Source organism: Balaenoptera ricei, chromosome 4 (assembly GCF_028023285.1).
Source record: "Balaenoptera ricei isolate mBalRic1 chromosome 4, mBalRic1.hap2, whole genome shotgun sequence".
NCBI classification, from domain to species: Eukaryota; Metazoa; Chordata; class Mammalia; order Artiodactyla; family Balaenopteridae; genus Balaenoptera; species Balaenoptera ricei.
Window position 1 is genome coordinate 15395249 of NC_082642.1, and position 23807 is coordinate 15419055.

At 37.5% G+C, this 23807-nt stretch overlaps 1 protein-coding gene across 3 annotated transcripts in view; it reads left to right on the forward strand.

Moving 5' to 3' along the window:
* The window catches only part of XRN1 (5'-3' exoribonuclease 1), a 100612-nt gene that overhangs the window by 66432 nt on the left and 10373 nt on the right, over window positions 1-23807 (forward strand). For 2 of the 3 annotated variants that reach the window (XM_059920173.1, XM_059920175.1), the window contains exons 28-36: window positions 1705-1761; window positions 1901-2033; window positions 4616-4685; window positions 7052-7259; window positions 8795-8890; window positions 15738-15840; window positions 18788-18849; window positions 20527-20649; window positions 21068-21227. In XM_059920173.1, the coding sequence (XP_059776156.1) occupies window positions 1705-1761; window positions 1901-2033; window positions 4616-4685; window positions 7052-7259; window positions 8795-8890; window positions 15738-15840; window positions 18788-18849; window positions 20527-20649; window positions 21068-21227 (1012 nt within the window). The remainder of the gene's footprint in view (window positions 1-1704; window positions 1762-1900; window positions 2034-4615; window positions 4686-7051; window positions 7260-8794; window positions 8891-15737; window positions 15841-18787; window positions 18850-20526; window positions 20650-21067; window positions 21228-23807) is intronic. The other variant, XM_059920174.1, reaches the window with a different exon arrangement.

Here is a 23807-nt window from a genome sequence, read left to right on the forward strand (position 1 = left end):
AGATGAATCAACAACTGGAAGGTACAACAGTACAATTGTAAAAAAGAGGCAGAGGGAAAAGAGGGAAAAAAAAAGGTGGGGTGGGGAGGCCTTGGCTGTGGAGGGCGGGGCCTAAGCAAGGGCAAGGTTTGGGCGGTGAGTGGGGCCTGTGCTTAGGACCCACAGGGCTGGAAAAGGCCCTCAGGGCTGTGTGGGGTGGGGGGTGGAGCTTAGGCTCAAAGGAACAGGAGGGGCCCAGGCGTGCCCCCCACCCCTGGTCTCAGAGGGCAGGGGCCTCACCTGGGAGCCCAGCAGGCTCCCTGGGCCTGAGTGGGAGGGGCAAACTCCCTCTACTCCCCTCCCACTCCTCCTGGAGGGTGCCTCCCGCCTGCCTCTTCTGATCTCCCCGGCCTCCCTCCTGTGCCCCTAAGGACCCACACAGCCTGGAGGGGGCTTTGGAGGGCAGGGTCCAGCCTGGGAGCTCAGCAGGCTCTCTGTGCCTGTGTGGGCGGGGCAAACACCCTCTGCTCCTCTTCCACTCCTCCCAGAGGGCCCCTCCCGCCTGCCTATCCTGATCTCCCCAGCCTCCCTCCTATGCCTCTAGGACCCACGTGGCCTGAAGGAGGCATTGGAGGGGGTGGCTACCGGCCTGGGAGCTCAGCAGGCTCCCTGGGCCAGAGTGGGCCGGGCGATCACCCTCTGCTCCTTTCCCACTCCTCCTGGAGGGCCCCTCCTGCCTGCCTCTCCTCATCTCCCTGGCCTCAGGGGTGCTGATCCTGTCAGGCCTCCACTTCTCCTCCCCCCCTGAGTTCCCCCATGTCCTACCGGTTCATTTGGGGGTTCCTCCCGTCTCCTTGGGCGTCAGGGTCCCCCACCAGCGGCCGACAGGCACCCTAGTTGTGGGGTGATGCTAAATTGGCATCTTCCCACACTGCCATCTTGACTCCTATTCTCACATTTTTATTAGGTAGAACAGGTACTATTTCCATCTTACAGATTGAAGGAAGCTGGTTCTTAAGTGTGAGGTCACAGAATTAACAAGTAGCAAATAGAGGAGAAAAGTCTTCTTCCAGCATTTTTAGATAGTCAAAAATTTAAACACCAAAGCCAGTTTCCAAAAGCAAAGACTTTGTATGAATGTTACCTTAATTTTTATAAGTAGCCACAAAACCCAAAGTATTGACATAGATCAATACTTTATACCTGTTTTTCCTTTACTATTAATCTTTATTGACCATTATATATAATTCTTCTTAGGATAAAAAAGCATTTGAATAGGATAGCATTTACATAAAGTTCAAAACTGACAAGTTTAATCTTTAGTGTTAGAAATAAGGTTACATTGGGGAGGGGTAGTAACTGGGAGACAATACAAGGGTTCCCTATTTTTAATTTCTTTTTTCAAGGTCTTTTATGTTGTGCTTAGTAGTGTTCTGTTTCTTGAACTGAGTGTGGAGATATATAGATATGCTCATACTATAAAAATTCATCAGATTTTATACTTATAAGTTTGCATTTTTCTATATGTCTTATATATCAACAAAAAATTTTACTTTAAAAAATGTAAAAATTTATTTATTCATCCTTGCTTGCATCTAAAGAAATTCAAAAATCTTAAAATTACTCATTTCTTTTGGCTTTTTAACGTTCAGTCATGTCCAAATACTGAATAATAATTTTAAATTTTAATATTTTAAAAATATTTTCAAATTCTTCTTTCCTCAGCAAAGAAAGAATAATAAGAAGGTTCGAGTGACAGTGAAGCCCCATTTGCTATACAGAGTAAGTTTCCTGTCAGAGAATTCAAAGTTGTTGTTTTTGCTTTGAAAGTATAGAAGGAACAAAATGTTTTCAATACATTAGTAGAAAAACTTCTTAAAATTAGAGTTAATAATAATAGTTAAATCTTTCTTCTCTTCAGCCTTTAGAACAGCAACATGGAGTCATTCCTGATCGGGATGCAGAATTTCGTCTCTTTGACCGAGTTGTAAATGTGAGAGAGAACTTTTCCGTTCCAGTTGGCCTTCGGGGCACCATCATAGGAATTAAAGGGGGTAATAACTCAATACTTGACGTGTCTCCAACTGCATTTATATTGTAGAGTGAAACACAAACTTGTGTGTCTTATATGTAAGCAGAAAGCAACTATAAATCAGGAAAAACACTAAATCCTTTTATGTTTTAGTTAAGTTTTTTCCAGCTTTAGGTTTCAAAGAAAATTCTTCTTCTCTATCTTGTGTAATCATCTGGGAAGTGATTAAAACGTGGGGAAGTTGAGGAACAGCTGCTTAAAATTTAGTAGCTTATGTATAGCACATTAAAATTATCTGAAACCTTGGTGAGAATACATACATGTGTTTTCATGAAACTAAGAGAAACATTTCATTGGGTTTCATCTAACCTTGTTCAGGGCTTTACCTTAATTGTCATTGTAATCTCTTGATATCTGTGGAGAAATAAACAAACATGATGCATCAGCTTATTTGTGGTTAAAAGATTTGCATATTTATTTGAATTTTATGAATACAACTAGATATTGTATGTAAAACAGACCTATCTGTTGTACAACAATGTGCATATAGTTAACACTACAATACTATACATTTAAAAATGGTTACAATGATAAATTTTATATTATGTGTTTTTTACAAAAAAAAAAAAGGAAAAATGAGAGTATGGAAAGAAAAGGGAAGAATTAACTAAGGATCTAGAAATGCCTCAAAGGGATGCCTGGAGTGAGTAGCTTTGCAACATAGATTCCAAAAAGTCAACCCAACATGAGGCAGCAAATCAGGTACCTGGAGGTCAGCGCGCTGGCAGCACTGTCCCTCCGTATCCCAGGCACTCAGCCTTGGTCTCACTGCCAGAAAGAAGGAAGAGCAGACAGGCCATGAGCCTAAGAGAGCTGCTTGTTTATTGCCAACAGTGTGCCCAGCACTTTTACATTTTGCATTTAACCCTCCCAACCATCTGAGAGGGAGATATTACTTCCTCGCCGAAGAGTTTAAGTGACTTTCCTGAATTTACACAAGTAAGTGGCAGAGCTGGGATTTGAACTCTTTGCCCTGATTCTTTTCTAACTTTGAGCAGTGGTTCTCCACATTTGCACATCTTCTTGGGGTCTGCCTCTAAAAGAGAATTTTCTTCCCTGATTTTTCTTTGAATTTTTTTGGATACATTTCTGGTGCTGAAAATGGAGGCGGGGAGGTTAAGTAGGTAGAGCCCAGGCTAAGTATGGTTAAGGGTCAGATGGGTGCAATGAAGCAACCCTCCTGCTGCTATCTGTTCAGGCTCAGGCATTGGCAGTTCAAATGTTGAGCTTACTGGATTGTACTCTAATTAGATTGTCCTGAAAAAGCCTTAGGGCTCTGATAACATAGAAGTTTCCTTTCTTCTGACAACCCCTATCAGTAGTAGTGACCACTTGGAATTTTGTCTTGACAGAAAGTTTAAAGCTACACCTACTCTGAGTGGAAAAAGCTCTGTCATTGATTAACCATGTCTGCCATGGACATGGAATATAAAGGGAAATATTTGTCTTACTGCCTTCAGCTGATACCTCATCTCCGTAGTCATCTCCACTAAAGGGGGTGAACAATCCTCTTGTCAATAATCTTTTGAGTCAGTGGCTTCTCCCTCAGACGGGAAACAGGAACTTAGAAAGTGGACCTTAAGCCTTCAGAGGAGAAACTCCTGCCGCCCATTGAGCCCCACTTTCTTGGGTTTAGATTTTAGGTTTAAGTGTCAGGTGAAAGGTACAGCCAGATGGGGGAGAATGAGTAAGCTCTGCAGGCCTGGTTTCATTTGGGCAATGAGGGACCAAGAATGAGGGAAACATCCCCCAACCCCTAACATAGTATCAGGTATGGTATTAGCATTCTCCCGAGAAACAGAACCAATAGCATGGAAAAGGGTGGGGATAGAGATGGGGAGAGAAAGAGAGAGAGAGTCAGTTCTGAAGTTATGTGATAGACTCTATTATTAATTTGGGCTTAGAATTCAAATATTATTATAGCTAATTATTTCACTTTACCTTGGCATTTTAGTAAACTTAAACTTTCCAGTTATATCCCATCATCCTGTCTGCCAAAATTTATCCTTCTCTGTTCCTCCTTAAGTTTATTGCACCACAGTCTTTCTCACGTGTCTCATGTCTCAGTCATGCCATCCATTGTCTACCAGGTCATCTCAGCCAGAACTTTGGAGTAATCTTTGACATCTCCATTCTTTTTGTCTACACAGGTCACAAACTCCTGCCAGTTCTATCTAGTAGTATATCCGTTCTCTCCATTCCGTTCCTTTCATTACTGCCATGTCTTCAAATCTTCATTTCCTTTGTCTGATTGTAAGACCTTCTAAACTGCAAATTCCAAAGTTATCTCTTTTATTAACTCTTTTTATGAATAATTTCCAACATACACCAAAACAAAGAGAAAAATATAATTAATTCTCACAGTACCTAATTTAAAATAGTATTATTTTACTTTACGTTAATACCAGTAAGGTAATCTGTGAGCTTATTTTCTTTTCATTCACTCTCTGTATTGATAGTTGTAATGCTTCTTATACCCCAAAAACTTACATGCTGATTTTTCTTTTATTGTATGATTTTTCAGTCTCTCTCTTTTTTAAACAGCTAATAGAGAAGCTGATGTACTATTTGAAGTATTATTTGATGAAGAATTTCCTGGAGGTTTAACAATAAGGTTTGTATTTCCAGATGATAATTACACTTTGTAAATATGCCCATGTGGCCAACAACTACATTACTTGTTTATTTGTCCACAATTTCAGTTCCTAGTATGTTCAAGACATCATACTTGCTACCAGGGATGTAACAGTGAATAAGACAGACATGGTTTCTACCCTCATAGAGCTTTCATTTTAGTAGGTGGGGGAATACCTTGGGTTGGCCAAAAAGTTCGTTCGGGTCTTTCGTAAGATGGTACCAAAAACCCGAACGAGCTTTTTGGCCAACCCAATAACTAACTACAATATTAATTTTTTAATTAAAATGTGACAAGTGCTGGGAAGAAGTATTTCAGGTGTCTATAAGAGTGTGATCTGTCCTGAGAGTTCTAGAAAGGCTTTCTTTAAGAAATGACGTTTAAAATGGGACATGAAGAATAGGTAGCTGGAGGAAGAGTGACAAGTAGTCAGGAAGAAGGAATAGCATATGCAACAGAGGACGTTTTCACTCATTTAAAAACTAAAAGAATGCAGGTGTGTCAACTTCAGCAATTGTGTAAGATTAGCGTAAGGGAGAAAAGCAAGGACCACACTGCAGGAACTGGTAAGCCACTTTCAGGACATGCTAAGGATCTTGGTATCTTGGTCTTTATCATTAAAGCAATGTGAAGCCATCAAAATCAGAGATGTGACGTGATCAGATTTGCATTTTTTTTTATGGTTAAATAACTTGAGGAATAGAAACGTTCTTTGAATTGAGTGACATTTTAAGTCTTTGTCATTTGTTTTAGTGGAGTTGTGGGTGCTCAAGCTAGATTGGGTTGGTTTGAGGAGTGAATGGCAGGTGTAACAAGGGAGGCAAGAAACTGAGCTGACCCTTGAGAAGTTTGACCATGAAGGGGAGAAAAGATAACTGGGGGTGAGGAGGTTTAAAGGAAGAGGATTGGATTGTTTGTTTTTAATTTAACATGGTGGAGACTTGTTCATATCTATTTTGGAGAGCATTAATAGAAAGAAAGTTTAAAGTTATAGGAAAAAGATCATGTTAGAATGAGAGGTGTCATGGAATATTAGAAAGTGTGGGCTCTTTCACTTAACCTTTGTGTTACCTTAGGTAGGTTAGTTAAAAGCATTCTGACCCTCAATTTCCTCATCTATAATGAAGATGTGCACTTCACTAGGTGATTGTGAGGGTTAAATGAAATCCTTTCCAGTTTTCCTTTCTCCCTTCTAAACACCAACTGGAAAACTGAACTGAAGTTAGCTTAGTTTCTTTTTCTCCTCTGTTTTGATTAGTGGTAATTAAAATAAAAAATTAATTACTCTTATTTAGCCTATTTGTATAAAATCACAGTCTTCAGTCCTTACAAGTAGTGATCACATTCAGAATGCTATTATTGTTTTGCAACTTGAATGTGCCTATTACCCAAAGACTTTACTGTCTGCACTCTTAAATGCAGCAGCAGGGTCTGGATCCCATGTCTGATTTTATTTTTCATGAAAATGTTTGATTACCAATAACTTTAGGCGAAATAACTTTGAAATATATTTTTAAGATGATTAACTTTTTTCTCAGGGTTTTTTTTTTCCTCTCCTAGGTAGAGACACTGGATTTCTTGACTGACCGAGAGCTGTGTAAAAGATTACATGCCTGCAATATATTCATTTCTGTAATGCAGAATCTTAAACTATAGTTCTCACGAAAATATTTTCTAGAAATCTTACAAAGATTTCTCATGAAAGAATTCTGCTTCCCCATGATCTCAGAATATAAGAAAATTACATTCTAAAGAGGTGATAGAGTTGAAAACTTTTGACCAGAGAAGGCTTATTTTAATATCTAAACACTTTTATCAAGGCCAGGAAGGAAGGAAATCACAATACTTGTCTCTTAGCCTTCCCAGTTCTGGAACATTAAGATGGGAAGATGAGGATAAAAAGAGCTGGACTCAACAATTGATCAGGAGACAAAAGTGATCAAAGCTAACATCTGCCCTGTTGCATAGGTAGAGCCACACAGCTCCACACTGGGTAGATTCATAACCTTTTAAAGAAGTTTGACATTTAATTCATGAATTTTTGGTTAACTCAGCTATTATGTTGCAAGCCTTCTGAGGACAAACTAACACACACACGCCCCTACACACACAACTATACCTCTAGAACATTTTTCCCCCCACTTAGTAGCACGGAATACTCTATTCAGAAACTTTTCAGAAATCTTATAAATTGAGATCTTTCTATGATTTCAAGTTCCTCTACTGAATTTAAAAGTAATATTTATTAATTCGGAGTGTGGACTGTCCACCCCAAAATTATTTGATTCTTTTAGCTCCCTTTAGTATTAATTCCCTCTGACCCTGATAAAACTTTTTACTTTTAGGTGCTCACCTGGTAGAGGTTATCGACTGCCAACAAGTGCCTTGGTGAACCTTTCTCATGGGAGTCGCTCTGAAACAGGAAATCAGAAGTTGACAGCCATTGTGAAACCACAGCCAGCTGTGAATCACTATAGCTCAAATGCATCAATTTCATCTGGGCATTTGGGAGGTCTGAACCATTCCCCTCAATCACTTTTTGTTCCTACTCAAGTAAGACTTTTATTTAAATAATGAGCTTGAAAATATCTGTTTTCTCTTTATATATTTACTTGGTAGACTAACACTTATATTTTGTCTTATATCACCCAAATGTCCTATATTATCTCCTACAAAATGACATTAATTTGAAAGGTAAGGGAGAGGACTATATCATGTTTATCAAAAGCAATTTTCAGATTCCCACCATATAACTCATGGGTGATTTCCTTTATTTCATCTTCCTGAGGGCAAAACTTGAATTGTTTTGTGTGAGATACTTAACTTTATTTAATTCCATGGCCCCAAATTTTAACCAAACTTTTTGTTTTGTTTCTTTTGTTTTGTTTTTAAACATCTTTATTGGAGTATAATTGCTTTACATTGTTGTGTTAGTTGCTGCTGTATAACAAAGTGAATCAGCTATAGGTATACATATATCGCCATATCCCCTCCCTCTTGCGTCTCCCTCCCACCCTCCCTATCCCACCCCATCACAAAGCACCAAGCTGATCTCCCTGTGCTATGCGGCTGCTTCCCACTAGCTATCTATTTTACATTTAACCAAACTTTTTAATCCAAATAGCACATGTTTATTATAGACTAATTAGAAAACAGATAAATAGATGATAACAAAGGAAACAAGCAAAAATCCTCTCAAATCTCGTAGGTAACCACTGTCAAATTTTGGTGCATATTTTTCTAGATTTTTAATTTGCATGAAATCAGTTCTCCATAAGTAATAGCTGATTTTTTTAATCAGATTATTTTTGTGTAAGATAAAAAATTTTTTAATTTTTTTTAATTTAATTTTATTTATCTTTGGCTGCTTTGGGTCTTCGTTGCTGCACACGGGCTTTCTCTAGTTGCAGCGAGCGGGGGCTACTTTGTTGTGGTGCGCAGCCTTCTCATTGCAGTGGCTTTTCTTGTTGCGGAGCACGGGCTCTAGGTGCACGGGCTTCAGTAGTTACAGCACGCGGGCCCTAGAGCATATGGGCTTCAGTAGTTGCAGCGCGTGGGCTCAATAGTTGCAGTGCATGGGCTCTAGAGCACCGGCTCAGTAGTTGTGGTACACGGGCTTAGTTGCTCCATGGCATGTGGGATCTTCCTGGACCAGGTATCGAACCTGTGTCCCCTGCATTGGAGGTGGATTCTTAACCACTGTGCCACCAGGGAAATCCCCAAAAATTTTTAAATAAATATTATTAAATGTTAGCTTGAATAAGATAATATGCCAGTATACTGGAAGACCAAAAAAAAAATCTTTTGGTGGGATATTGATTCAGTATAATCTTTTATAGCATTTGTAATGCTTTAAATATTTTTTAATAACCAATTACATCTGTAGAAGAACATTTTCACTCCAGCAGTATACTTTTATGATTACTATACTGAGCTCCAGAAAAAAAGAACTGAGATAACAGATAATGAAATTTAAATATCCTGTCTACTGCTAAATGGCTTTAATAAATAAATTATTTGATTTTTAATCTGAATCTTTATTTTTTCATGTTTCAGTTTTCCTTAAGAAGTTTTTTGTACTTTCCCAGGTACCTGCTAAAGATGATGATGAATTTTGCAACATTTGGCAATCCTTACAGGGATCTGGAAAGGTTCAACACTTTCAGCCACCTCTACAAGAGAAGGTTAGTATACCTTGCTTGATGGACATTTAATTTTTTTAAATTTATTTTATATTTCTCTTTTAGGTATGCAGTGATTAATTTTCCTCCTGAAATCTTATAAAGTAGAAATAACACTTTGATCTTGAATTTTCTTAGTTCTCTTAGGCTACATGTGTTTTTGGACTAATGAGTAAGAATGTAGACAATTTTTCTATTTAATAAAGGCTTTAATGGCACTCATTAACTTACTTCCACTTGAATGTATAGCTTTATGCTGGCAGTTGGTTGTCTTAAATGTGTATGAGCAAATTCACATTCCTTGATAGAGTTTAAGAAGAGGAAAGAAATTCTGCTAAAAGAGTAGACTCAGGCACCAAAAAAAAAGGAAAAAGAAAAGGAATGAATTCCTACTACATTTTTTGCTAATTACTAACCTAACTTCTCAGCTTAGGTCAAAAAGGAATGTCCTCTCAGGTTTATAAACCAGTAGCCTGCACCATGAGGGCCTAATTTATTCTAATGTCCTCCCGTGATGGTGGCATCATCAGCACTAGGGAGGGGAAAATAGCAAAGGGAATGTTCGTAAAGTAAAAATAAAAAGTGAGAGTGACAACAACATTGTAAGTCAACTGTACTTCAGTTTTAAAATAAATAAATAATAAAGTGGGAAAAATAATCTAAACAAAGTTAAAAAAAAAAAGTGAGAGTTACAATGCACAGGTCACTTCTGCCAATATGCTATTTTAAGTTTTCCTTAGATCATTCATAAATCTTTCTACATAAATGTAATCCATACCAGATTTTTAAACCCTCTTTTCTTCTCTTATTTATTTAATATGGCTAATTCCTCAAGAGTGCTTTTTTATCATTCATTCATTCAACATGTATTTATTAAGTGCCTACCATGTGCCAGGCATTGTTCCATGCAGTGAGAATATAGCTGCAAACAAAACAAAAATCCTGGCTCTCATACAGTTAATACTGTAGGGAGGAAAGGACAATAAATAAGACCCCCCCCAAAAAAATGGTATATTAGATGATAATATAAGTTTGAGAAAAATTGCAGGGAAGCAGGATAGGGAATTTTGGGGAGGGGGAAGGCAAGGTTTTGCAGGGTTTTTGTTTTTGTTTTTGTTTTTTTAAACACCATGTATTTATATTTTAATGATTTTCTTTTTTTTTTAATATTTTATTTATTTATTTTTGGCTGTGTTGGGTCTTCGTTTCTGTGTGAGGGCCTTCTCTAGTTGTGGCAAGCGGGGGCCACTCTTCATCGCGGTGCGTGGGCCTCTCATTGCGGAGCACAGGCTCCAGACGTGCAGGCTCAGTAGTTGTGGCTCATGGGCCTAGTTGCTCCGCGGCATGTGGGATCTTCCCAGACCAGGGCTCGAACCCGTGTCCCCTGCATTAGCAGGCAGACTCTCAACCACTGCGCCACCAAGGAAGCCCCTGTTTTTGTTTTTTTGTTGTTGGTTTTTTAGGGGTTTTTTTTGTTTTTTGTTTTTGTTTTTGTTTTTTTGCTTTGTTGATTTGTTTTGTTTGTTTTCTGGTTTCGGGGGTTTTTTTTATTTTGGTTGTGCTGGGTCTTGGTTGCACCAGGTGGGCTCCTTAGTTGTGGCTCATCAGTTCCTTAGTTGCAGCACATGGGCTTCTTAGTTGCAGCAGGCGGGCTTCTTAGTTGCAGCTCATCAGCTCCTTAGTTGCGGCACGTGGGCTTCTGAGTTGCAGCAGGCAGGTTCCTTAGTTGCAGCTCACGGGCTCCTTAGTCGCGACTTACTGGCTTCTTAGTTGCAGCACACAGACTCCTTAGTTGTGGCATGCGAACTCTAAGTTGCAGCATGCATGTGGGATCTAGTTCCCTGACCAGGGATCGAACCCGGGCCCCCTGCGTTGGGAGTGTGGAGTCTTAACCACTGCGCCACCAGGGAAATCCCCTGCAGTTTTAAGTGGAATGTTCAGGTAACATTTGAGCAAAGATTTGAACGAAATGAAGAGTGGATATACAGATATCTGAGGGGAGAGTATTCAAGACAAAGTCAAAGGCCCTGTTGGGGGTGGTGATCCCTGGCATACACAAGGATGAGAAAGAAGACCATTTGGCTGAATCAATAGGGTGAGTTGTAGGAAATGTAATTAGAGAGGTAAGAGATTGATACTATGTAGGACCTCCTGGACCATTATAAGGACATTGGCTTTTACTCTGTGAGATAGGGAATCAGCAGAGGGTTTTGCACAGCAGAGTGACATGATTTGACTTATATTTTAATAGGATCACTCTGCCTGCTATCTTGAGAATAAAATGTAGAGGAACCAAGGTGGAAACAGAGACTAGTTCAGAGACTACTGAAATCATCAGGATAGAGTTGATATTGACTTGGACCAGGGTAGTAGGACCCTGTGAAAAGTGGTCAAATTCTAAACATATTTGGAAGGGATTTCCAGCTGATGATGAATTGGATATGCGGGTAAAAGAGAAAGAATGTATTAAAGGACGTGACTCTTAAGGTCTGAGTAACTAAAAGGATAGAGGGGCTATTAACTGAGATGGGAAAGACTGTAGATCTGGTAGGTTTGTGGGGGAAGATCAGGAGTTCAATTTTGGTAAGTTTGAGATATATGCTAAACATTTAAGAAGAGTTATTGGAGTTAGATATTTGAGTGGAGATGTAGAGTTGGACATTGAGTCTGAAGGTCATCAATGTTATCCAGGCTGGAGAGAGAAATTTGGGAAGCATTATATACATATATATGTATATACACCCACACATATACATATACATATATGTGTGTATATGTGCATATGTGTGTGTGCATATATGTGTATATATCTATATTTATCTATATCCAAGAAAGTGGATAGATAGAAAAAAAGTTCAACAACTTAGCCTTAGAGCATTCCATCCTTCAAGAGTCAGCGAGACTAGGTGAAACTAACAAAGAAGACTGAGAAGGAATGGCCGGTGAGACGGGAAGAAAACCAGGGAAGGCTGGTTTCTAGATGCCACGTGAAGAACAGATGTCAGAGGGAACAGAGTAATCAACTGTGTCAAACGCTGCTGATGGATCAATTAAGATGAAAACTGAGAATTGACTATGCACAGAATTTAGCACATGAAGGCCATTGGGAACCTTGACAAGAACAGTTTCAGTTAAGTGATAGGAGCAAAATACTGATTAGAGTGGGTTTAAGAGAAAAGAGGAAGAGAGAAATTGGAGGCAGCAAATATGGGTAATTCTTTCAAGGAGTTTTGCTCTAAGAGAAAACATTACCCTGAGTCTCTCCTCTTTCCTTTCCCTATTTGTTCAGGTTCTTTGTTAACCTCTGTTCTTCCAGCCTTTCACGGGGGGCTGTTTCCCAAAACGCAACAGTCTTCTTTTCCTTTTTGCCTTATTCCTTGACTGGTGACTTTGGCTCTTACTTCTCTAATTACCACTTAATCTATGTCTCTAATTCCAACCTCTCAATCAAGATCTAGCCCAATATCTCCAACTTTCTAGAAGACAGGTATAGATGGATGCTCCGCCATCACCTCAACTTCAAGATATCTCACAACTGACCTCATCTAAAGCCTCTTCTCTTATCCTTATTTTCTAACACAACCATTTACTCAGGCATATAATCTGAAAAGCATGAAGTCAAAAATTTTTGCTTCTTCTCTCTAATATTTTTTGCATTGAGTCCCCAAATCTTTTTACCCTTTCTCAGTTTTTACAACTGGACCTTAAATTGTCATCCCAGCCCTAGATTAATCTCCTATCTGTGCTTCCTGTTTCTTATGTCTTTCCTTTCTAGTCCTTCTTACATAGTACTTCCTACCTAATCTTTCCTAAAGGTCCTTTCACCAGTGTTGCTCAATCATGGCATAATTGAGCAACCTATCTAATTAATAAGGACTCCTGCTTTTGAACTCAGTTTATGCACTGTGGCAGTGTAGTGAAGATAAACCTGGTATTAGACTCAGAATCAGGAAATCAGGTTTTGTGCCTCAAGTTGCACAAATCTGATTTCCCTGGGCTTCTGTGGCCTCGTGTATAAAATTAAGGCTTGGACTTAGATGAACTGTGAGGTTTTTTTCCAGCCCTCAACTAGTGTTGTTCAAATACTCTAGAATGTATAGGGCTCCCTGTTTAATACTAGTGGAATTCAACCTCAACCCAAACTAATATTTAGGCCTTGTATAATCCAACTCTGCATAGTTCTTATATAAAGTATGTCAACTATTTGGTAAAATGGTCTGTTCTAATCAGATTGGTCTCCTAACTTTCCCTTTCCCATAAACAGGTAATTTCCAGTTCAGATTATGTGTTTGCATTGTTCCTTCCACTTAGGATGCCCTTTCCTCTATCACTGCCAAAAAGTCTACTAGCTATTACCACCAATTTCCTTGAGATGGAACGCCACACTTGATAATGTATTTCCTCAGAATCTTCTGTATGCATCTCTTATTATTAGGTGCTATTTCATTATTTATATCAGCTGAACACTCACTCCCATGTTCTATCTCCTGTATATTCTAAGAATTATGAGCCACCACATATAACACTTATATCCATGAAGCCTTAATAAGCAGCCTGGAATTCATCTGATAAGCAAATTATAGAGAACGCAACATGATTTTTTTTTTTTAAAGGTATTCAAGCTTCTGGAAAAGGCAAAACTATAGAGTCAGTAAAAATATCAGTGGTTGCCAGGGATTATTGGGAATGGGAGAGGTGAATTGGTGGAGCACAGAAGATTTTTAGAGCATTGAATATGCTCTGTATGATACTATAGTGATGGATACATGTCGTTACACATTTGTCCAAACCCATAGAATATATAACACCAAGAGTGAACCCAGTGTAAAATAAGGACTTGGGGTAACAATTATGTGTCATTGTAGGTTCATCAGTTGTCACAAATGCACCACTCCAGTGGGAATGTTGATAATGGGGAAGGCTGTGCATGTGTGGGACGGGAGGTATAGGGGAAATCTCTGTACCTTCCTCTCAATATTGGTGTGAACCTAAAACTGCTCTTTCAGAAAGTCTTTAAGGGCTTCCCTGGTGGTACAGTGGTTAAGAATCCATCTGCCAATGCAGGGGACACGGGTTCGAGCCCTGGTCTGGGAAGATCCCACATGCCACAGAGCAACTAAGCCTATGCACCACAACTACTGAGCCTGCGCAACTAGAGAAAGCCCATGCCCAGCAACAAAGACCCAACACAACCAAAAATAAATTTATTTTTTTTTAAAAAGTCTTTAAAAAAAACATTCAAGTCTTTATTGGCAGAATATGACAATGTGACTGACACAAATAGCTTTATTTAGACATCAAACAGAATAACTCAAAAAACCATACTTAAAAGTAGGATATTTTCTTTCTAATTAAACTTAGGGCACTGTTTCTCTGAAATGGTACTGTGAACTTGGGTTTTAGAGTTAGAGCTCAGATATCAGCTCCTATTTAGTTCTGTAACCAATTACATTATCACTTTGAGCCTCAGTTTACTCCTCTATAACATGGAATCAAAATACACCGTAGCATTTTTATGATTATAGCATTATTATAATGATGTTAAGATAATGGATGCAAAGTACATCTTAACCATGCCTGGCACATAATAGACACACAGTATTCGTTCACACCAATTTATTGATCCTGATGTTCTAATTCCCTTCTTTAGAGTCAGAATCCCCCACCAGCCATTGTGCTATGTGGATGGAAGTCTCTTGGCCCTTTTTTTTTTTAAGAGTAAAGAACCCTAGATGTTCTTGTGCATATGAGCTCATCAGACCTTCCTTCACACTTTGGTGCATATCACAACTATTTTAGAGCATGTCCACTGCCAACTAAGACACGATGTGCCTTTGTACCCAGTGTTCATTCGTCTGTGCTCAGAAAAAAATAAATAGGGCCCACCAAAAGCAAAATTGTGTAATCATTGTAAAGTGATTAATTTGTATTGAACATCTCTAGCCCCTACTTCTGCTTCCCCTTCCCACTTCAGCTGTGGCAAGTTATCTGTCTCTTTTTGCCTTCAGGCCTCTTCTCCCTATCAGAAAGCAAAAGGATCTGCTGTGATCTTTATATGAAACTTACTCATGTCATTTTGCTAATTTTGTCCATTCATGCACTGTCTCAATTACAGTAGCTTTATAGTCAGTCTTGCTATCTGGTAGTGGTAATAGTCTTCCAGCATTTGAAAACCTTGACATTATAAATATTAATTAATAAAAATCAGGTATTACGGGAAAGGATGTGAAAGGGCTAATAATATCTTCAACTTTTATAACATAGGGACAGGAATGATGAATTTTTTAAAACTCTAATGGAAATTTTTAAAATAACGAAGTCAAGAAAATAGTATAATAAATCTACATGTACCCATCCTTTACCTTGAACATGTCCAGTTCTGTTTCTTCCATGATACCTATTCATTTCCTATCCCCACATACCCCAGAGATAGGATTATTTTGAAGCAAATCTAGAGAGATCTTTAGAGGCTGATATTTCTGTTAGGAAGAAACATTCACCTAAAGTTTAATCTTTAGTTTCTGTATTAACTTCAAACAAAATTAGATTGAATTCTTTCTATTGAAAGCATTTTTGTAAAATGATTGTTTTCTGTGTACCTTACTATCTAACTAATGCATAGAGAAACGTCTGGAGTTGTGATCATAATGTTAATAATGGTTATTTGGGGGCGGTAGAATTTGAGTGGTTTTCTTAAATTCTCTGTACTTTTCTGCATTCCTTAAATCTTTTTCTAGTGAGCTCTATAACTTTTATAAAAATAATAAAGTATTTATTAAGCATTGAAGAAGAGAAGTAGTTTTAATATTAAGAGTTTGTTTAAATCATTTATAAGAATTTTAATTTTCAGGGTGCAGTTCTACCTCAAGAAATAAGTCAAGTAACTCAACATCACAAATCTGGCTTTAATGAGAACAGTGTTAAGCAAAGAAAACATGAGCCTCACAGAAAATGTAAGTTATGAATTAGAAAGTATACTTGTGGTGCTAACTGCTTCCTTTTATTTGTATTAATTAACAGCTTTGTTGAGTTGTAATTCATACATGATAAAATTCATCCTTTTAAAGTATACAATCAGTGTTTTTTGGTGTTTTCACAAAGTTGTACAACCAATGCCACTGTCTAAATTTAGAACAATTTCATCTCCCCAAAAAGAAATACCATACTTATTAGTAGTGATTCCCCTAGTCCTGGCAACCACTAATTTACTTCTGCCTCTATGGATTGACCTATTCTGGATATTTCATGTAAACAGAATCATAAAATATGTGACCTTTGAGACTGGCTCCTTTAACTTGGCATAATCTTTTCAGGGTTCATCCATGTTGTAGCATGTATCAGTACTTCATTCCTTTTTACAGCTGAACAATATTCTATAGTATGAATACTATATTTTGTTTATCCATTCATCCATTGATGGACATTTGGATTGTTTCCACTTTGGGGCTGTAATAAATAATGCTGCTGTGGATGTTTATGTACAAGTTTTTGTGTGAACGTATGTTTGCAGTTCTCTTGGGTATATATGAATGAATGGAATAACTGAGTCATGTGTTAACTCTATGCTTAACTTTTTGTGGAACTACCAAACTGTTTTCCAAAGTAGCTGTACCATTTTACATTCCCACCAGCAATATAGGAGGATCCAATTTCTTTACATCCTCCATAACACTTGTTATTATCCATCTTTTTTATTATAGCCATCCTAGTGAATGTAAAGTAGAGTCTCCTTGTGGTTTTCATTTGTAATTCATTAATGACTAATAGTGTTGAACATTTTTTCATGTGCTTATTGTCTGTTTGTATATCTTCTTTGGAGAAATATATATTCAAATCCTTTGCTCATTTTAAAATTGGGTTGTCTTTTTATTCTTGAGTTGTAAGACTTCTTTTTATGTTCTGTATCCTATATGCTGAGCAGATATTTGATTTGCAAATATGTGCTCTCATTCTCTGGGTTGTCTTTTAACTTTTTTTAGTGTCCTCGAAGCACAAAAGTTTTTAGTTTTCATCAAGTCCAATTTATCTATTTATTTCTACTGTTTCTTTGTTTGCTTATGCTTTAGGTATCATATAAGAAACCATTGCCTAATTCAAGGTCACACAAATTTACACCTATGTTTTCTTCTAAGAGTGTTATAGTTTTAGCTCTAACGTTTTGGTCTTTTTTTCATTTTTGAATAAGTATATACATGGTATGAGATAGGGGTCCATATTCACTCTTCTGCATGTAGATATCTAGTTGTCCCAGAACTACTTGCTAAAAGACAGTTCTTTCCCCATTGAATTCTCTTTGCACTCCATTGAATTGTCTTGGCACCCTTGTCAGAAATCAACTGACCATAGATGTATGGGTTTATTTCTAGTTTGTCAATTCCATTTCAACTATCTATATGCAATCTTTTTGTGAACAACACACCGTCTTCATTACCATAGCTTTGTTATCAGTTTTGAAATTGGGAAGTTTGAATCCTCCAACATTGTTTTTCTTTTTCAAGATTATTTTGTCTGTTCTGGTCTCTTGCATTTCCATATGAATTTTAGGATCAACTTGTCTATTTCTGCAAATATGGCAGCTGGAATTTTTATAGGGATCATACTGAATCTGTAGACCACTTTGGGTAGTACTGTCATTTAGCAATATAAAGCCTTTCTGTTTCTTTCAATGATGTCTTGTAGTTTTCAGTGTACAAGTCTTGAACTTTTTTTGTTAAATTTATTTCTAAGTATTTTATTCTATGTAATACTATTGTCAGTGGAACTGTGTTCTTAATTTGGTGGGGGGGAGATTGTTCATTACTATTTATAGAAATAAAACTGACTTTTGTATATTGATCTTGCATCCTCCCACCTTGTTGAACTTATTTATTTGCCCTAATTTTTTTGACTTCTGCAAATAGAGATAGTTTTACTTCTTCCTATACAATCTGGATGCCTTTTATTTATTTTTCTTGCCTAATTGCTGTGGATAAAACCACCAGTACAATGTTGAATAGCAGTGGTGTCACTTTTAATTTTCCTCCTTTTTACAAGAATTCTTCCTTACTTTCCTCTCTTCCTTTCTTTTCCCCTCTCTGTTCCCTCTCTTCCCTTTCCTTCCCATCTTTGTCCCTTCCTTCCTCTCTCATTCCATCCCCTCCCTCCCCCTTCCATCCCTTCCCCTTACTTCTTTCCTCATCCTCTCTTTCCTCTTTTGTCTCTCCCTCTCTCCCTTCTTCCTTCCTTTCTTCTTTTTTCCCTTTCCTCCTTCCTCTTCTAATCCATCCTTTTCACTTTCTTTCTGTTCCCGTCATTTCCCCTTAACAGGAATACAAAAATAGCTTCCTAATTGGTCTCTTACTCCTTCTACCTAGCTAATAAGCCACTGCCATATTATAATTTTCTTAAGGCACAATTCTGATCAGGTTCCTACCAGCTCAAAACCTTTCTGTGATTGTGCCCATTGCCTACCAATATAATTCTATAGTCTTCAGTCCTTTGCAGATTGTGGCTGCAGCCTGCTTCTCTAGTTCAGTTAAGCTGCATTATACTCCTCAACCTCCAGCAGAACTGGTCTGTTTTTAGTTCCACAAATATTCCTTGCTTTCTGCTTCTACTATTATTTGTCTTTTCTCCTATTATTTTCTTTGCTGGAATACTTAGCCTCTTATTCTGCCCTTTGGAAACCTGCCGTCCTGCAAGGTTCAATTAGATGCCACTTTTCTTTTTCCCTTATTGTTGTCATCTGTGAGTTTATCTTCTCACCCTCATCTAAATAATAAGTTCCTCAAGATCAGGGCCTTTGTCTCCTTGGAATTCTGTGAATTTTTTACACAGTGCCTTGCTATGGTAAATACTTGGTAAATTTAATTGGTGTGCAGCAAATTTCATTTAACAAAATTTCTGGTTTTTTGTCTCTAGTTAAAGAAGAGTGTAAGAGTCCTAAAACTGAGAGTCGGTCACAAAAAATATCAAATAGGCAGGTAAGCTTCTTAAAATCACATTTCTAGTAGCCCACTTTTTTTTTTCTTTTTTTTTAAACATCTTTATTGGAGTATAATTGCTTTACAGTGGTGTGTTAGTTTCTGCTTTATAACAAAGTGAATCAGTTATACATATACATATGTCCCCATATCTCTTCCCTCTTGCATCTCACTCCCTCCCTCCCACCCTCCCTATCCCACCCCTCTAGGTGGTCACAAAGCACCGAGCTGATCTCCCTGCGCTATGCTAGTAGCCCACTTTTTATTGTAGTTGGTGGCTCTGTAGCATCTGACTGAATTTTGCAGCCCTTTCAGCCAGATTCATAAAGTGCATGACAAGAGGGTTGCTGAGCCTGTCAGTCACTTGGATGGGAGGTTGCACAGCTAGAGTCCAGGATTTGGAACTAGAGATACCTGAAGTTCTGGTTCTGCCATTTAACAGCTAGGTGGCCTTGAGCAATTCACTACACTTCTCACAGCCTCAATTTCTTCATCTTTAAAATGGAGATAAAAATATATCACTTGTGTCTCTCATTATATATAGTCTATATATACATAAATACATACAAACATACCTACATATATGAATATATGTGGGTACATTATATGTATAAAATATGTAGAAATATGTATATTCAGTGAAAGTATATGTACCAACATGGCAAAGTTAACAGTTGATTCTGTGGAGTTAGGTTAATGGGGGAAACTGAGATCATTTATGTTTTATTTTATAGTTTGTTGTTTGATAAGGAGTATGTATGTATTTTATAATCAAAAAAACATTTTAAGTCTAAAAATATCTATGTACACTTATGTGCATTTTTATATGCATATTATATAACACAAAGTTTTTAAAAATTAGATCTCTTATAAGCTATAATATATTACATTTATAAAAGATACTTTAGCAGATATCTTGGCACATAACAGGTTCTCAGCCCATTAATTTTTAGATACCAATAAAGGGTTGAATTGCATGACTTTCAGAGTCATCTCTTTCTGCAACTCTTATGCTATAGTTTCCTTTCTTCTAGAGAAGGGGTTCGTAAACTCTTTGTGCCATGGACCTCTTTGGTGAAGCCTATGGACTCTTTCTCAGAATAATAGTTTTAATGCTACAGTAAAATACATAAGATTTGAAAGAAAACCAGTAATATTGAAATACCATTAGAATCACCACCATTGTGTTTTATTGCCTGCATTCATAATTGAAGGGAATGCTAAGTCTCATTTAGAAATTAATGAAAGTAAAGGTGGAATTTTTTCCCTCATCAAGTTTATGGGCCCCCTTTTTTCTCATGGTATAAAAGAGAAAATAACACATTAAAAAGTTTGCAGCAATTTAGTTAGAATACTATTAAGTCGGAATTATCATTTTATTTGCACAAAAACTCATTCTTCCTCTTTTACAGGCGTTTGAAGGGCCTGCCAAATGTAGTGTTAAGCTTTTGAAGAGAAATGAAAGAGCAGAAGTCTCAGAAAACCAAAAGGTTGAAACTAGTTATCCAAATGCCATTGATCAGCTAAAAGACTGTTTATTCAAGTTCTCTTCCCAAACTTTAACACCTGGGAAGACGATTGAGTGAAAATTAAATGATCATTTTTGTACATAAAACTCTCAACTATTTTCGTGTCCTTGTGCTTTCATCTTCATGCACAAAATATTTATTCTTTTAGCCTAATCCTGGAATTGAGAACTTCTTAGCATCCTTGAATATCTCCAAAGAAAATGAAGTACAGTCATCTCATCATAAAGAGCCTCCAAGCGAAGAACATTTGTCACCACAGTCATTTGCTATGGTTCGTATTTTGTAAGAGCTTGTACACTGGTAATTTCATTACTGTTAGCCATACATACCCTGTGCAACAGTTAAAACACTTTCTCTTATGTAGACTGGTGTGTGGCATTATTATTGTCATCCTGTGAGAAAGATCAGGCTGCCCTGGGCAGTTTAGCCACCATAGCTCCCTTGCTTTTCAAACATTGCCACTAGACAGTTTGGTCAAAAGTTAAGCAGAATGATAAGTATTGTTTCTTTGCCAGGAAACGTGAAATTTTTTTTTCAACTCTATTTATTTTCCTTATTCTCTATCTGAATGTAGTTATCGTCTTAATTTTTAACAATGGAACTTATTAAAAGAAACATCAGTAAGGTCTGTAACTTTTAACTTTTCTCCCCTATCCCCACTATCTCCATACCAATCATTTTCAAAACAGAAGGGAACTCGGATGCTTAAAGAAATTCTAAAAATTGATGGCTCTGACACTGTGGACCATAAGAATGAGATGAAACAATTTGGTAATGAAGTCACTGTTTCCTCTAATAGAAGAGATGAATATGGATCTTCCTCACAGCCTAAACAAAGTAAGAAATTAAGTAAGTAAGCTAAGTACTAATACTAATAACCAATCACTTCAAAAATTCAGTTCATTTATTTTTTAATCATGTGATTTTTAAAGATAAGTATAATTAAGAGTAACAAATAAGAGTATAATTTTATACTTGTGTCATTTATATAACAATGTAACTATGTAACCAATAGATCTGTAGTCCCTAAATGTCTTCTTGTGACTACGTTTTTTTAATATTTCTTTTTTTTTAATAAGTTTATTTTTTTAATTTAATTTTATTTATTTTATTTTATTATTTATTTTGGTTGCACCGGGTCTTAATTGCAGCAGGTGGGCTCCTTAGTTGCAGTTCGCCGGCTCCTTAGTTGTGGCACATGTGCTCCTTAGTTGCGACCAGCAGGCTCCATGCATGTGGGATCTAGTTCCCTGACCAGGGATTGAACCGGCATCCCCTGCACTGGAAGGCAGATTCTTAAGCACTGCGCAACCAGGGAAGTCCCTCCTTGTGACTACTTAAATTATACTATTACAGATACTCATTCTGGAGATTCCAAACCTGGAAATGTTTTCACATTTTAGCTTTTTCTCAGTAATTTAAAAATGATTATGTAACTTAAATACATTATTTAACTTTTCTATAAATTCTTTTTTTTTTTTTTTAATTTTATTTATTTATTTATTTATTTATGGCTGTGTTGGGTCTTCGTTTCTGTGCGAGGGCTTTCTCCAGTTGCGGCAAGCGGGGGCCACTCTTCATCGCGGTGCGCGGGCCTCTCACTATCGCGGCCTCTCTTGCTGCGGAGCACAGGCTCCAGATGCGCAGGCTCAGTAATTGTGGCTCACGAGCCCAGCTGCTCCACGGCATGTGGGATCTTCCCAGACCAGGGCTCGAACCCGTGTCCCCTGCATTGGCAGGCAGATTCTCAACCACTGCGCCGCCAGGGAAGCCCTTCTATAAATTCTTTTATCTATAAAATAACATTGCAAATGATGGTTGTGATAATTGTATGACATATATAAAGCAGTTAGCACTGTGTCTGATACATCATAGGTGCCAATAATTGATATTAGTATTATGTTAAAATGACCCACATAAAAATAGAAGAAGCTGTAAAATCAATTTAAAATAATTAATGGAGGCACACACTGGAAAGTGGGCACTTACCTTAAGTCTAAGAAACCTATAGCATAACATCTGGCACATAGCTGGATTTCAGTAGATGTCCATCATTACACCTACCTTTTACGTCCCCTGTAGTTTAATATTTTGACTGTCTAATTATCTGCAAAAGCCTACCAGGAAAAATGACTCATGCAAAAGTAGATTGGGGACAGAAATTTCTCAGAGAGGTAAAAAACATTTTGAAATAAGCTAATCTGAGTTTATTAAATATCAAAATCAGAGCCTAACTTCATTTATGCTCCCCTGAGTATTGGGATAAATAATTTAAAATTCCAGTAACTATCAGGAAACAATATTTATCATAGGGACAGATATGCTCTTGAAATAGAGCAAAATAAAATTTTAAAACAATATTGGATAAATATGGTCCCACTGTCAAAAACAAGTAACTTTTACTATACTTCAGTATAGTGAAAAATATCATCTACCTTAGAGTCAAGAACTCAGTATCCAGCCCATGTAATAGAACTAATGTGTGACTTCAGGCAAGCCACTTAACTTTTTTTTAATCTATAACAGTAATAGGTTTAGATTCATTCTTCACTGGGGTGTGCTTTTTGTTCTGTTCGTGAGTTTGTTGATTATAAAGAATGTGAACTTTCAGAATTTTTAAATCATAATAAAGGCACTTAAAAGACTTAATTTCAGAAAAACTTTTAAGAAACATTATTTTAGAGCAAATAAAACATTCATCCATGTGTCTCAGAAAGTAGGATGGAATTTTGAGAAGACTGAAGCTAAAGCCTCAGGACTTAAGAATTAATTGTAAATCAGCTCAAGAAAGCCATTTGCGTGTTTAGATTTTGCCTGTAAATAACTATGTAGTCATTAACCTCTCACGATGCTAATTTTTGGCAGTCATCTACTTATCATATTTTTAAATCTTTGTCTTAATTATATATCAGTAATTAATTGTAATCATCTAAAATCTTCATTGAATTCTAGTCATTTTAGGCAAAACTAAATAGTTCTTATATTTGCTTCATGGGAGATTCCTCTTCTCACTTTTTTTTTTAGAAATTCACGTTCTTTTATTTATTTATTTATTTATTTATGACTGTGTTGAGTCTTCGTTTCTGTGCGAGGGCTTTCTCTAGTTGCGGCAAGTGGGGACCACTCTTCATCGCGGTGCGCGGGCCTCTCACCGTCGCGGCCTCTCTTGTTGAGGAGCACAGGCTCCAGACGCGCAGGCTCAGTAATTGTGGCTCACGGGCCCAGTTGCTCCGTGGCATGTGGGATCTTCCCAGACCAGGGCTCGAACCCGTGTCCCCTGCATCGGCAGGCAGATTCTCAACCACTGCGCCACCAGGGAAGCCCCTCTTCTCACTTTTTAACAATGTCCTCCTTGCTATTCTGTAAAGCCCTGCCGTAATTGCATAGTTTGAGATATCATTGAATGTGGATATGTCATTTTCCCTTTTT